The sequence below is a fragment of the Pagrus major genome, chromosome 12 (assembly GCF_040436345.1).
Source record: "Pagrus major chromosome 12, Pma_NU_1.0".
Lineage (NCBI taxonomy): Eukaryota > Metazoa > Chordata > Actinopteri > Spariformes > Sparidae > Pagrus > Pagrus major.
The window spans coordinates 21,402,124-21,417,910 of NC_133226.1; the positions used below are offsets into that span (position 1 = coordinate 21,402,124).

Genomic DNA, 15,787 nt, shown 5'->3' on the forward strand with positions numbered 1-15,787 from the left:
GCTGGTAAAGGTGGGGCTCATTTTAATTAATGCAGGGCAGCTTGTCAAATCCATACAGTTTAACTCAACCTGTAATAATAAACATCAGGGTTTATTATTCATCTGAATCTGCTAAATTAAGTTCAATCAAATCAAATAAATATAATTGAGTAGAAATTGCAATATGTCCCTCTGAACTGAAGTATGACTTGACAGAAAATAAAAAATACTGACGTAAAGTACTTGAGTAAATGTACTTAGTTACTTTCCACCACTGGGATGATAATGCTACTTGGTGGTGATGCTCCTGCGAGGCAGAGATCAGGGCAGTCCGCCCCGCGGCGCAGGCGTCACGGCCCGGAGCGGTCTCGTTGCGCCGCCTAGCGTCCACCAGCAGCACGCAGCGATAAGTGACACTCTGGGAGGGGAAGCAGAACAAACTGTAAGCTGCTGTCGGATCCATCTTGCTCGAAAAAGAGGCGAGGGTGAAGGCTGTTTTTTTCCTTCCAGTTTAGTATCTCAAAGACTGTATCGTTCCCCGTTAACCGCGCTGGGGAGCCCGAGGAGGGGCTGCGCCGCTGTTTGTAGGATGTCCCGACATGAGGGTGAGTTGATAAACAGGTCCACGGCGCCTGGGTCGGTGGCTACATTACCTGAGCAGCTAGCTCCCCTTAGCTAGCTTCGCTAAGTGCTTATTCAAGTCAGTGGGGGGGGGGGAGTGTTGCGTTTTTCGCGGCTTGTTTTCAGACTTGTCCCGACACACACGCATTTCCTATCTGCGGCTCCGGTGTACGCACATCGCTAGTGTGCCTTAATTTGAGGCACGATGTTGAAACTTCTCTTAACCTGCTCGCAATGATACGGCAACATTGCGGAGCTTAGCAGTTAGCCCATGCTAGGTACTGCGTTACCTTACGTTAGCTAGGGCTAGCGAGCATGCTAATGTATGCTAACATAAGAAATCGTTGCAGTAGCTGCGACTTAATGCTGACAAACGCTGACTCTCCTAACACTACTAGTTGTACGCTACCATAACAGTATGCCCGAGTTTAGCTATTAACAATATTTTGCTTATATTTTGTATTGCGTGCTGATTTAAGAGCCCCGCGATGCTAATGTTAGCGCCACACTGTCCCGTCTGGTCACATAACCTAATGTTGTTAGCGAATGCACTGTCATCAAGAAGAAGACAGAAAGTCTGAGGCCTCTGACCATAAACCAGTCACTAAGTTAGCTAGCTGGCAAGCTACTAGCTAGCTAGGGTTATGTTACGGTATGTTTTCAACAGCAAACCAGACGGAGGGTGTAAATTTGGCTCACTTCAGTCCCCACATTATGTTTAGTTGTAGCAGGCCAGACAGGAGGGTCGTCATGTTGGATCACCTCAGAAGTTGCTATGGTGTCCTGTAATGCAAACAGGAGCACAGTGCAGCCAGGTAGCCCCAGCTGGGCCGAGGAGTGGGGATACTGAAGTAGCTTGGTTTAAGGAGGACGACGAGGTACTTGTTAACTTGTTCCCTGGTGGGCAGGCTAGTTTTTGAGATGAAGACACTCAATTATTTTCGTGGAAGTGGGTTGTATGATCACGTGAGGAGGGCACACACACTTTAAATCACTCAGGGGGGGATAAATACCTCTGTGCACCCTGCTGTGGTGCAGCCAACCTTTAATCAACACTGATACCTGCCAGCTGATTTGTTTGTTCAGGCCTGGGTTCGGTTAATAAATGTTACTTTTTGTGGCAATTTTCTCTTTTTATATTTTGAAGCTTTCGGTTTCAAGGCGTCAGCTCGGTCTCAACAAAGGAAATGCCCTAAATACTTAATACTAGCCAACGTTCACCAAACAAGGCTTTTTTCCCTTTAAAGGAAATGTCAGTGAGTCAGAAGTTGGAGTATTGTGTATAATGATATAACTATGATGTCTCATAGAAAATAACCGGTTGTGTCTGCAGAGCAGTCGGCCAGTGCTTGAATAGATCTCCGCTGTAATCATGTAGCAAAGGGCAGAAAAAGCAGAACGATGCAACGATATTCGATATATGGATTTGTAACAATAGTGATAATCTATTTGGAGATTATAGAAAATCGCTGACATTTAGTCCGGTGCTTTAGTTTGTTTCAGCTCTACCTCCTGTCCCTCCTGACCGATACAGCTCATATAGATCCACATATGCTACCTGAGAAGGTGTGGACAGTGCTATTAAAGAGTAAGAAACGCTGTAATGAAAACAGCGTTCAGTTGTTTTGTGTGTTTGTGGCGTCTCTCTGAGACTTTGCCTACTGGAATGCCAGAGTTCTTCATTGCTGGCACTTGTGGGTTGGTGCCACTCCAAAACACATGCTCATGTAAGTGAGACTGGCCCGCAGATAGAGATTGCTTTCTCACAGTCGGCCTTCGCAGACGCAGTTATAAGGAATTTGTAACTTTATTGTCAAGTCCGCTCGTTTGACTTTACGTTTTCCCCTTTTTCTCTGTTGCAGGTGTGAGCTGCGATGCATGTTTAAAAGGGAACTTTAGAGGAAGGCGGTTCAAGTGTTTAATTTGCTACGACTACGACCTGTGTGCATCGTGCTACGAGAGCGGAGCTACGACGACAAGACACACCACAGAGCACCCCATGCAGTGTATATTAACCAGGGTAGACTATGGTAAGGAGCTGTCTGAAAGCCCAGACAGATACTTTTGTCTCACCATGATTGCTACATATTTCATGAGTTGACTGTCACCTGCTGTGTGATTACAAATCATTGAGTGTATTTTTAGTCCTGATTCATGTCATTTGTTGAGTTTAACTTTGTACAGAGGCTCTTATATTTGTGTTATTAGTCTAAGTATTGATTTACAATAACGGTTGCTCTGTTTACTGTGTTCTTGCAGACCTGTATTATGGAGGAGACACTTTTTCAGTAGAGCAACCCCAGTCATTCACATGTCCTTACTGTGGCAAGATGGGCTTTACAGAGACGTCCCTACAGGAGCATGTCACCTCAGAACATGCAGAGACTTCCACAGAGGTGGTGAGTATCCTGCACACATTAAGGGGATCATGATTACAGATTTTGAACAGTCATTCTGACCCAATGCCATTTCCAATTTTACCCCTACCTTTGTTTTCAAGTGCACTTTTGAGTTACATCATCAGTCATCAGTTGTCATCGATAGTGTAGAAAAGTGTTTCCTTTATACTGGCCATTTACATTAGCTAACATTAGCAACCATGCTCCTATCCTGCCAGCCTGCACTGATATTAATGGAGCAGCACAAAGTGCAGTAACCTTGCCTTCGGACTTAAGTTAAATTTCAGGCGTCATATGCCATTAAAGAGGGAGCATGCAGCATTTAACTACTTTAAAATGCTGGACTGTCGTGCACAAATCAGCAGTAACACATGTCACATTAGCTAGCTAGCAAGTTATGATGGAGCTATACTTTTTTTTACTCTCGTCTGTCGGCATCAATACAGTTCAGACTGCTTCCCAGAACACAGAGGACATTTATGGATAACTTGTTTTCAGTGCAGGATTTTTATAAGCGTTGTCCACTGCTGATAATCTGAGCAAAGCAACGCAGAGGGTCAGGCTGCTTCTGACACTGCCTGACTGGCTAGCAGGTAGATTGTGGGACAACTGCAGCTCCGCTAGCAGTGGTAGATAAAAAAAGAGACCCTTGTAGACCCAATTGGTCTGTTAGTGAAACCAAGTCGCTACAGTGAAAAGACTGTTTTGTTGGATTTTGTTGCAAAGTCAACAGCAGAGAGAGCGTCACTACTTAAAAGTGAGGGGCTTTGATGGATAAGGCTGGTGTTCCCAAACCTGTCTGCACTTGGCCCCAAGGCCATGTGTTCATACTAAGGTGTATATCTTTAAATACTTATCATGAATATATAATTTAACTTTCTAAAACAGCTGGCTGCTGTAGTTAACAGCAAATTTTACTCAAGCAGCAATAAACGGTGCATTTGTTTGGGACTATTTACAGCGATGGGATGAATACAGATGCAGTGATGAGTATTTACAGCAGCAGGATGTTGTACGTGGGATTGACTCAAAATAGAGTACAGTGGCCGTGTTCATCGTAACGTAGAAACATGCCACCCAGTGCAACAATGCTTCTCATTCATATATTTTTTAGACAAGAATAGAGCACTATGGCACAGAGGATTGGATACACAGACAGGACTTGTTACTAGGATCAGTTGATTGATGGTTTTGGCCTTTTTAATTGGATTCATTGACAGTTAAGGAAATACAGAACAATGTCATTCTTTTAATGTAGATAATTTTTCTCAAACCAAAAGTAAAAAAGCAGCTGTGAGAGAGGAAGTGTTTCTTGAACTTGCTGCTGTGCTTCTGAATGTCAGTTGAGGATGTGATGCACTGGCGTCTGTGTGCTGTGATGCAGGCTGTGTGAACAAAACGACGTGATGTGTAGTAATTAGCCTGAATGGGGTCGTTTGTGGCGAAATATTCTGTATGAATAAAGGTTGGTGGTCTGCACTGTGGTGTCTGCTGACATCTGATACAGGATGGGGTTCACTGCCTTTACAACTTTTTTCCAATGTGTTTCATTTTGAGCCGTAATTGATTTGAATTTTTGATTAATCTGACACTTATTTTCTCAATTAATTGTCTTGTTTATGTACGAAACAATGAAAAATTCCCATCATAATTTCTCACAGCCCACAGCGATGTATTCAGATTTCATCAACAGTCTAAAACGTAAAGTTATTTGTTTACTTTCATGACTGACAAAGTAAGTAGGCAGTGTTTGGTATTTCTGACCCACTACCAAAATATTTGCTGATTTAATTTTCAGTCAATCAACTGATCAACTAACTGTCCAGTCATTGAAGTACTTGTTGATTTTATTGTGTTGAGTGTTGCTGGATTTATATCCATTTATCCATCGATTTATATATACACCAGTTATCCTACTACCTCCACAGAGAGACCAGGGGCTGTACTTCTTCTTTAAGGAATTCCTCAGTCAAAATTGCTCAGCCAGAAAACATGTCCCGATTGTCCCATGTGCAGTGTATTAATTAGTACATCTGCTCATATATCGGTACATTAAGCATTACTCATGATTCATTTAGTCTTAAAGGGGAACTACACTGAGTCTACGCACCAAAGTCTGCTCCAGAGAGAGCGACATGAAGTAGATGAATTGCCTCAAGTGATGTCACTTGAGTCGGTGTTCGTTGGGTCTGAAAACTACTAAGTTGAGGGGGCTGTGGAGTTGGTAAGAAGATTGTAAGCTGTCTCAGCTCGAGGCTAGTATCAGAATCAGAAGGCAACTTAAGCAATGCACCTGAATGTCCAGTTTGTGGCTTCTCCATGCACATGTGTTGGCTCGGTTTGACCCTGTCTGACTCGGCACATCAGACCAGTGTGGCAGGGCTTTGCATTTCCATTACAACAGGACTACCTGCTTGAAGGTGTGTTTTCAGCTGATAAAGCGCTTGTCTTGCTGCTGTAATTACTCATCCTCCCTGCAGTATTACTGAACAAAGCTCTCCTAATTTGGTGATTAACACGTTTCATTTCCGATAAATTCTTTATGATAAAACTCCCCTATTTATTGAGTTATTTAAAAGCATTTACAATGGGGCAGTAAAATCAGGAAATGTTGAGTTTTCACCAGCAGAAACTTAACACAACTTCCGAAACAGCCGAAAACAAACACGGTGAAACAGTAAGGCGGGGTTGCAGTTACAAGATGTCCCGTCTCTGGTTCTGCTGCCTTGGTTTTGCTTAATTCCAATGTTGTGCTGAATTTTACGTTCCTTTGTGAGTGTGACAATGTTGTAGGAGCTGTTTTAACTGACTTTATTGGATTTTATGTAAATAGCCCTGAACAATAGCTGCTCTCAGACCTGCCTTTCGTTACAACGCTGCACACTAACGACATTTAGTGTCGGTGTAAAACGTTACTCTAAAAAAGTGACAGTGCTGCTTGGTACTTCTCTGATGTTTCACTGTAAGATCTCAAACAGAAACCTCTCTCTCATTTCAGATCTGTCCAATATGTGCTGCCCTGCCTGGAGGGGACCCCAACCACGTCACAGATGACTTTACAGCTCACCTCACACTTGAACACAGAGCGCCAAGAGATTTAATATCCTTTCTGTGTCTCCATACACTGAGTGTCTACATGAATATGTGTTTACATAGAAATGTGTATAACAAAAAAAAAAATACTGTCACATTACGGCATTTACCCTTAACAGTGCTTGTGTACGATGAGTCCAGCAGTGTTCGACACGTACGCAGGATGTTTCACCCTGGACGTGGACTCGGCGGTCCCAGAGCACGACGGACAAATATGCACTTTACTAGCGGCTCCACAGGGGGACTTTCATCCTCCTCATCACAGAGCTCCACCTACACCCCGAGTAACAGAGAAGCAATGGACCCAATCGCAGGTGAGAATCGGAGGTATACTGATGTACTCACTGGTGTACCGGAAGGCTCATCACTGCCACATGGGAAGAGTTGGATCTTTGACCAGTCCCGAAACTAATTATATACCACCAGAATCCATTTTATAGATGAATATGAACATTTTTAGCCATTTGTAGCATCACTTTTTCATAGTTGCTTTTGGTGAATTTAAGCCAAAATTGCTAAAATGTTTTGTTATAACGTAGATGACTTGTAACATATGTATTGCCAGCATTCTTATTTATTTTATTAATTAAACTACTCGGTAATGATAAGTAATGCTACAAACTACCTGTTTAACATCAGAGCTATATTTTACAGTGGCAAATGACAAAGAGTGTCAAACAAGAGGTTCAATCTAAAGTGCTTTTTGCATGGAAACTGGTCCCTTAAGTGTCGAGCAGAGTCGTTAATATACATGCAAACAGATGGACGTGTCCGACTTTACACATTTTTTTGTTGTCACCCTGTAATTACTGGGTCAAGACAGTTTTGTAAAGTCTGTGTGGAAATCATATGAATATTTGGCACTTCTTCACATGTTAAAAACAGTGACTGTATTTAATCTGTGTTTGCCAGGACAGAATTTAATATTAATAGTCTAGAATATTTTTAAAGTCAGGTTATATAATCTCTTTAAATGGGTTATGGTTCAAAGTCTAATAAATAAATGAATCTTTTCTTCTGTCTTTCTCCGACCGTCCACAGTGTCGTTTTTTTAAATCCTGACTTATTTAGAAACAGCCGTCAGTGAAGCCTGTTTTTGTTGTCTCTCCTGCAGAGTTATTGTCTCAGCTGTCAGGTGTGCGGCGTGCAGCAGGGGGGCAAATCAACTCGTCAGGGCCTTCAGCCTCCCAGCTCCAGCAGCTCCAGATGCAACTGCAGTTGGAGCGACAGCAGGCTCAGGCAGCACGACAGCAAGTGGAGACGGGACGCCACGCGACACGACGCAGCAACAACCCAGGCAACACTGGCACCACCATCCCTCCACCCAGCACAGCAACTGCCAACACTGCCACTGTGGGTGAAAGCAATCCCTCATCCTCGTCCCACAACTCCCAGTTCCTATTAGCACGGTGAGTGTGGCCAGCTGGATGGTTTCACAGTGTGGTTTACAGCACTTAGTGAACACAATTAAAGATGATGTTTACTGGGAAATCGATGATTTTTGCACATCTGTGATAGGCTTATGCAGATAGAGGATTGGGTTATTTATTGACGTTATTAAGGCGTTTTCAATTAACTAAGATGTTCGAAAAATAATCTTAAGAATATTCCCCGCATCACCTATCTCCAAATGCCTGTGCACCATAACTTTGCTCTGTCCTCTATGAGTGTAGTTACCATTATGGAAATGTTTTGGATTGTGATATTAAAGATAATTAGGGATGCACAATATATACCATACGGCAAAGTTATTGGCCCAGTATTGGAAAAATTATATTAAAAACAGAGTGGATAATACGAAGCCAAAGTGCTTTCATTGTGACGTGTCGTCATTGGGTTAAAAAATGATCTTAGAGACGGGAAAGTCTGCTCATCTTGTGACAGTTCTGTTTGTAAGTTTCTCTGTTGAGCTTAAAGGACAGTCGACGATAGTCTGAATTTTTGTAATTCTCAACAAATCCCATCCAAAGACCAAAAGCCCCTTTGGTTCCAACAGGCTGTAAATATGTGCTCACTTCTTTTATGTAAGACTGAATAATTTCCATAAACAGCTGTGAACTGTAGTTTCCAGTAGAGCATTCATTGGGGACTATTTTCAGTGCACGAGCAAGGATTTACAACAATAGGACGTTGTTTGTGGGATTGACTTAAAATAAACCACAATGTCCACGTTCATCATAATGAAGCAGCCTGTAAAACAGTGTGGTTCACTAATGTGTTTTTAATAGTCTGTGGACCACAGAGGCAGACACTATCAGGCTACGGGTAAACGGACGATACATGTCTGTGGATCAGTTCATTATGGGATTTGATCTGTTCTTTGGATTTTTTATCAATAAGAAAAGTAAAGAAAATCACCACCCTCACCCTTTTAACGTGACCTGCAATAGTAAAAGAAGGCAGGCTTACACGGTACATTTATGGGAATACAATAGAAATAGAAAGAAAAAAGGAAAAGCAACTAATAAGTGTATCATCTGAATATATTAAAATCTAATGTTTCCTCTTCTCCCAGGTTGAATGAACCTAAGATGTCCGAAGCAGAGCGTCAGTTTCTAGAAGGAGAGCGCGCAGACCGCAGCCTGTTTGTCCAGGAGCTGCTTCTGTCCACGCTGATGCACGAGGAGAGCTCCTCTTCCGACGAGGACGAGCGCCGAGACTTCGCCGACTTCGGAGCCATGGGCTGCGTGGATATCATGCCTTTAGATGTGGCGCTGGAGAACCTCCAGCTCAGAGAGCGCAGCTCCACGGGGAAGGAGCCTCCGCCGCCTCCTCTTTGATGTCCGAGCATCAAGCAGACTGTGTCCTCTCTGCTGCAACTGTCAGTGATGGGCAGCAAACAGCAGCAGTCCTCCCTGGCCTCACCCTCCTTTCTCCCTCCTCAATTTTCTGAGTTTGTTTTTTTTGTTTTATTTTTTGTTTTGTTTTTGTTGGTGATTGTAATTTCAGGCCTGTCACCATTTTTGTTACATTGTAAACAAAAATAAATGAGAGCAAGTGGGATAAATGTGCGAGTGCGCAATAGCAACTGAGTGAGCGAGCGAGAGAAGAGAAATATATAAATATATATAAAATATATATGAAGTTGATAATCAATCCACATAACTTTTCTTTATCAGGTAAATGTTACAGGCAGCTGTGGCAGACCTTTGCTTCCTGTGACATGCAAACGGCTCTCCGTATAAATACTCCACATTCAAAAGTCAAGAGGGCATAGGCTCCTCTGATGAAGCTGCTGTGTGTGTTTATGACTATTAATAAATAAAAAGTGCTTGGATGGGTTACCATAACTACTGCATGCAGTTATTTGCAGCGTGCATGACTTTTAATGACCTTGTCATTAAAACCCTTTTTTTAAAAATATCCCAAAGCTTTCAACTGTTCTTAAATGGTTCTTTCAAACATGGTTAAATAAGTACTGGAAATGTACAAATCTGACATGCAGAATTTGAACTCTAACAATATATTGTGTTAGGTTTTCGTTTGAATGATGAGAAAACGATTGGGTTCAGCAGTAGCTTCTGAGGAAAATGCTGCTGTGTGTGTCTCTCAGCTCCAGAATGCCTTTTCTCTCTGTCTGAATATGTCGATTACGACCACATGCATCAGATGAATACTAGGAACAGAAGAAGAGTTTTTCCTAGTTGTTAATGTGTAGTGATAAGCTGTTTAGGTACAGTATACTTTATAATTTATAGATAAGTACAGACGCCCAACTACAGTATGTCCATTGCTCTCTCTCACACTAGCATTCACTCTGCTTAGCGTCAGTCCACGTGCTTTAGATGGCTTGTTTTAATTTCTTTGCTGGGTAACAGGAGCTTGAGACTTTCCACACTGCAGTTTTGTTTTGTTTTTTAAGAGAAGAAATTCTTATTTTTTTTTCTGCTAAGGTTAGCACTTTCTATTTATTCATGTTTGTTTTTCTGATTCTTTTGAGCCTTGATATGAATCATGCCACCTTCATGCCTATACTTTTACCCTCTATGTAAAATACAATGAGATGTGCTATATTGAACTTGTGCGTTAACTTTCATAATGGTTCTAAGACATGGGCGGACATTTTTTTTAAAAATGTAAATTTAGAATACAATAAATATAAACTGCGCACAGCTTTTGATGAAACCAAGAGACCATCACACCGTTGCACCTTGTGTCGTTGTTGTGACTCCACAGATGTTTGTGTTCGGCTGGCTTAAAAGAACACCTGCAGCTCCTCGGCCTCTAAAATGGCTTTTTAAGCCCCGGTATTTAGCATTCATAAATATATAAACATTGAATAAATAGCTCAAATTACACTATAATGTAGTTGTGAGCCCATACAATTGTTTATCAATGTATTTGTCAACATTCATAACGCCTCCTGTGGGAATCTATAAACGGAGGCTGGCGTATAAACAAATCATTAATGAAAATATATGTTTAAAACTATATTATGGTGTCTCATAAGCCATTTAGCAAATATTTATATGCCTAAAAATGTTGGTAAAGTTTGGCTTGAATGATAAAACAAGATAAATAAAACAATTTACAGACTGAAATTAGACACTAAGACACATCATGCAGTCAGTTAGATAAAACCAGAAAAGCAAGAACATTGAAGTACACATATGCGCAGTATTAAGTCCTGCAGGGCTGTTTTTTTAATGAATAAGAGACAAAATGAGGGTTGTTGTGTTTAATCCTGGAGCAGACACACTGAAGCCTCTCTCAGAGGGCAGTAGGTGACCCCCCCACTCATGAAAGACATGAGGTAAATCTGTTGAGGAGGACGACCTTGATGGATTGACTCAGCAACTGAGTGTGGAGAGGAGCTTCTCACCAATAACATTACAAAACAAAAAACAGGTAGGTTACACACCATGCAGGATAAGAATCCCTCAGTTTATGTGTAAAAACTGTGACAATATACTTTGCCAAGAGCATCTAAGAAGCTGTTTGCATTGGTCAGTCCTGTGTGTGTGTGTGTGTGTGTGTGTCTGTCTGTCTGTCTGAGGCCATTTAGGGCAGCTGTCCGTGTCACTCCTCAGTAGTTATTGTTAGAAACAAATGGTGCCTGCGGGATACCTTTCATGACACATGTTGGATTCTTTTTAAAGTAGCCCACCACCAAAAGCAATGGAGAAACAGATTAAATGTCTATCACACCTTAACAGACAGTCTGCGTGGTGCTCAGACTGTCTAAAGCCTCCACAGGACAAGTTAACGGGTCAGTAGCTGGCTGACTGGAGCGGTCAGTCCTATAAGATGTACAAGGTCATTTATTAGTCATTATGCAACACAGGGTTATTATAGTATATCTGGTTGGAGGCCATATATTGTATAATAACCCAACAAGGCCAACTGCAAGAAAAGAAAAATAGATTATCGACTGATTATCTACCAATACATTTATTTGACACCTTTAATTACTGATTACGTCACAGATTAAGATTTTTGCACACAATAAAATACTATGCTTTTTAAAAAAATATAAATCAAGCTCATAAAATGTGAAAATGTCTGGGGGCACGAGGGGTCCCCCAATCAAACCAATGACAACAAAAGACAAAGGAAAAGATTTAAGATTAAAAGTGAGTCTCATATCCAGGTCAGTACAGACGCTCTGGCACCTTGTAACAGGACAATTATGAATGATTTAAAGGTGCATTATGTAGTTTTGGGGATGTTATTTTAATCAGATGAGAAAGATCTTCATTGACAGATTTTTTTTTTAAAACAAGCTAAATAAACAAACTCTCTTTGTTTTCATGGCTGAATAAACAAATTGACCTTAAAGGGCAACACAGTTTCATACTATTTTACTTTGTTTATATTTGGCGGACCCTGCCACAGTTGTCAGAGAGAACCACTGGTTTTATCTTTAACAATGTGTGTATATTATGAGCTCAATATGTTTTCAAATATGCACTTCACTCTGCGCAAGAAAGCATACAAGCATATTTACCAAAACGCTGAACGCTTCCTTTGAGTCGTGCATATCGAGACAAGAAGGATCGTGAGGGCACACGAGCGTATTGTAAGACATACCACCTTTATTAAATGCACAGTATCACAAGGAACATTTCCATTAATTGTGGATAAGCTACTCACATGATGCACAAAGCATTGAATTGATTGATAGAACTGGCTGATTAAAGCAGGATTAAATCTGCCAGGAGAGCACACACACACACACACACACACGCTCTGAAACACACACACACACACACTCTTGCATACGGATGTCAGCCATCTTGGCGACATTAGGCACACACACACAAACACATACGCACTCTCTCTTTGTATTCACACAGTAAGTAAAATTTGTTATCTGCACAGGAATGAAAACTGTAATCTTTTTTTCTTTTACCATATATTTACAAAAAAATCCTTAACCCCCCCTCCCCTCGAGATAGATTACATTCAAAAAAGGTCCCGACCCTTCTAGATTACATTCAAAATAATATACTATTCATGATGCAAAGTCACAGTTATTCATCTGAAAGAGGATCAAAATAGGCTACAGTCAGTCAGAGGTTGAGTGGTGGGGTTGTTCTGGCCGAGAGGCGACCTTTGGCCTCCTCGCCGCTCGGCCACACGTCTGCTGGGGGGCGCCTGTCAGCGAGGAGAGATCCTGATGTGTTTGTTTTTTTTGTTTGTTTTTTCAAATCAAATCCAGAGTCTATGGTCCTCCTGCAGACAGACAGCTTCTCAAACAGCCTCTGTGTAAGCTCCCCATCACAGTGGAGAGGACAGAGGAGATCTTTTTTCTTTTTCTTTTTTTTTTCTTCAGAGAAAAAAAAACACATTGTTCAAATCAAGTCCTCTGCAGATCAAAAGTTGCCCAAAAAAAAGGATTGTATTCTCACTGGTATCATGAACGAGCACAAAGAAATTATACAATGTAGCACAAATAAAATCGTATTTACATATAGTATGTATTGCCAGTGGCCCATAACACGTTGTCTTCAATAGATGTCACACAGTTTTGACATGATACCTGCTTTAAAACAGATTATACTATTAAACATAGCCTACTATTGATATAGACAAATATCAGAACTGTACAGAATGGACAGCGAGTTATGTACAGCAGACACGTGACTATTATACAGAACTGACAAACGCTGTAATAAAAACATAGAGGGACATTTTTATCCAGGACAGTGTGTCAGAGTTTTGCTTCGTTCATGGCCGGCGTAGCACGGGCGACATGTTTTTGTTTTGTTATTAAGTGCAGTTGAGGTCGAGGCGGAGAGTGCTGAGCACAGCCGCTCAGGTTGTGCATTTAGGGGGGTTGGGGTTGGAGGGGGGGGGGTTAGTTACGCTACAAAGTGCACTTAACTTATTGTCTCAGCAAAGAGGCGCACTGCTTTATGCCTCTATATGGAAATACATGACACTCATTATCAAGCTTAAGATTAATACAGAAGTTCGTACTAGACACTCGGACCACCAGACTTAGTTTAATATTTTAGCCTCTTTTTAATCTCAGGAAACAACACTATCGAGGATAATTTGGAAAATAAACTTCAAGGATGCATTAAAGGGCAATTCCAGTATTTTTAAACCAAGACTCTATGGTGTGTAAATGATTCATACTTACCAAAAGTTTTGGAGTCAGTCCAGTAGATCGTCTCAGCAGACAGCTGTGACACAGCTGCAAAGGCTGCAATGTAATTCTTTGGGGCAACTGCAACTGTCAAAGTTGAGAGTGTCAGACAACGTGACGGAAACTGTTCCTACAGAATTAGACCTTTTGTTAAAGAGTAACAGTGTGTTTGAGATCGCTATTCATAATAACGATGATGTGAAATTGAGTATGTAGTGCGTTTCACTGTCAGATAGCAGTTCGTTCAAGCACCACACTGGAGTTTAATTACAGTTTTGGAGTCTATTTCATCACTAACTTTGCCTTTGAGAATTTTTTACGCGAGCAATGAACTGTGTAGATTTCAAATATGGGCCATTTTATGAAAACAGATGGCGAATGGATAATATGCTCCAGCATTTTTCGGAGTTGAGAATCTCCACGAAGTGCCTGCGAGGGTAGCTAGCTAGCCAGCTGGCTAACTGCCTCGCTGGTCACCTTACAAAGATCCTTTTTGTTAACCAGAAACACAGTGTTGTTCAAGGAGAGGTGTCGCTCTGAAATCTTGCAGGGTGAGTTGATGCAGCTGTTGCCTCGGCTAGATTGTCAAAATCAGTTAAATACTCAGCCATGACTTTGGAAATAACTCCAATCAGTCTCCTCTCTCCAACTCTGACTCCCGTTTCCATCATCGTCTTCCTGCAACACCTCACCTCTTGCGAGATTTCAGAGCGGGACTCGTGTTTCTGGCTACAAAAGGATCTTAAAAAGGTCTACGTCTGTCGGAATCATTTCTGTGATATAGTCAGTCACTTACAATAACAACACTTTTAGTCGATGTAACTTTGACAGTCGAAGGGATTACAATGCAGCCGTTGGATCCCTGCTGTGTGCTGAGGTGAACTGCTGGAGCGATTCCAAAACCTTTGGTAACATTTACACTCCCAATACATTTAAATATAGGACTCAGGTTTAAAAATACCAGAATTCCACTTAAAGGTCCTCAGCCTGTACAAATGTGCTTTACCGATGCCCAAAGTGAGGAGCTGTGGGGCAGCTCAGAGCGATGAAAGCACCCCTGGGACACTTTAAGGCCAATCAGACTCTTAATTAACCCTTTTTACTGTGGTCTCTTACCCTTTTATGTAGCATTTAAGATTAGATCTTTAAAGTACACTCTTGTTATGTCAATAAATGACAAATAAACAACTTCAATACATACAAAACCAAAGTGCTGAAAACAAAGAAATCCTCAAGATTTTCGATCTACATTAGTGCACAGTAAACTGCATCGAAATGCCCTGACAATCTCTCTGAGAGAAGATCCCGAAGTTCATCTTCTCTCGTCAAACCATGAACACAATCTCATCACGACGTTTGAAAACCTGCTTCTGAAGATGCATACAAAACCACATCACTTACAGATATGGGCCACCGAACAACAACGATTTGCTAAATGGCATTGCTGGTGAATGAAAAAAACAAAACAAAACAAAAAACTGTGCTCACTTTTTTTTTTTTTTTAAGGGGGGGATAGGCACAGCTCAACACCGCCGAGTCCTCATTCTCTGTGCTTTAGATACATCAAATGAAAAGGCTGTGAGATGAGGAGAGCACTCCAACAACGTTTAAAAACACCACTTCGTTAACAAAAGTGACCTTTTGTAACAGATATTTACATAAAATATGACAAATGTTGACGTTATTGAAAAATTAAAAAAAACTCAAAAAAAGCTGTTTGCCCTTGAGTTTTTACAACCTCAACACTGATTTTACATCGGGAAGTCCTTCAGCGGACTAGAGTAGGTTATATATGACAGACAGGCATTAACGAGAATCTATCTGGGTTTCACACTGATTTTTTTTAAACATACGTGTATAATAGTCGGCCCAATTTGAGTACAAACAACATGACTTTAGTCTCTCAAATAGCACCAATTTAGCGTGCGGATGATACACCAATCGTTTCAGTTATGCATCCAAATTTCACACTTAAAAAATGAAGTTAATGGAAAGGATCGGTGTATCATCTGCAGGGAAAATTGAACTTTGACGTATGCACTGCACTTCATTTGAAAGCGTAAAGTCCTTTTATTTATATGCAGATTGACGAGACCAGTTT

General features: G+C 41.2%; 1 protein-coding gene across 1 annotated transcript; it reads left to right on the forward strand.

Annotated features, from left to right (window-relative positions):
- The first annotated feature begins 376 nt into the window (after nucleotides 1–376).
- Nucleotides 377–10,221, forward strand: kcmf1 (potassium channel modulatory factor 1). Its single transcript, XM_073478581.1, has 7 exons — nucleotides 377–584; nucleotides 2,463–2,630; nucleotides 2,860–2,999; nucleotides 5,998–6,099; nucleotides 6,223–6,406; nucleotides 7,207–7,501; nucleotides 8,608–10,221. Exons 1-7 carry the CDS (start codon nucleotides 569–571, stop codon nucleotides 8,870–8,872), a joined length of 1,170 nt encoding a protein of 389 aa, XP_073334682.1. The 5' UTR covers nucleotides 377–568; the 3' UTR covers nucleotides 8,873–10,221.
- Nucleotides 10,222–15,787: the final 5,566 nt, after the last annotated feature.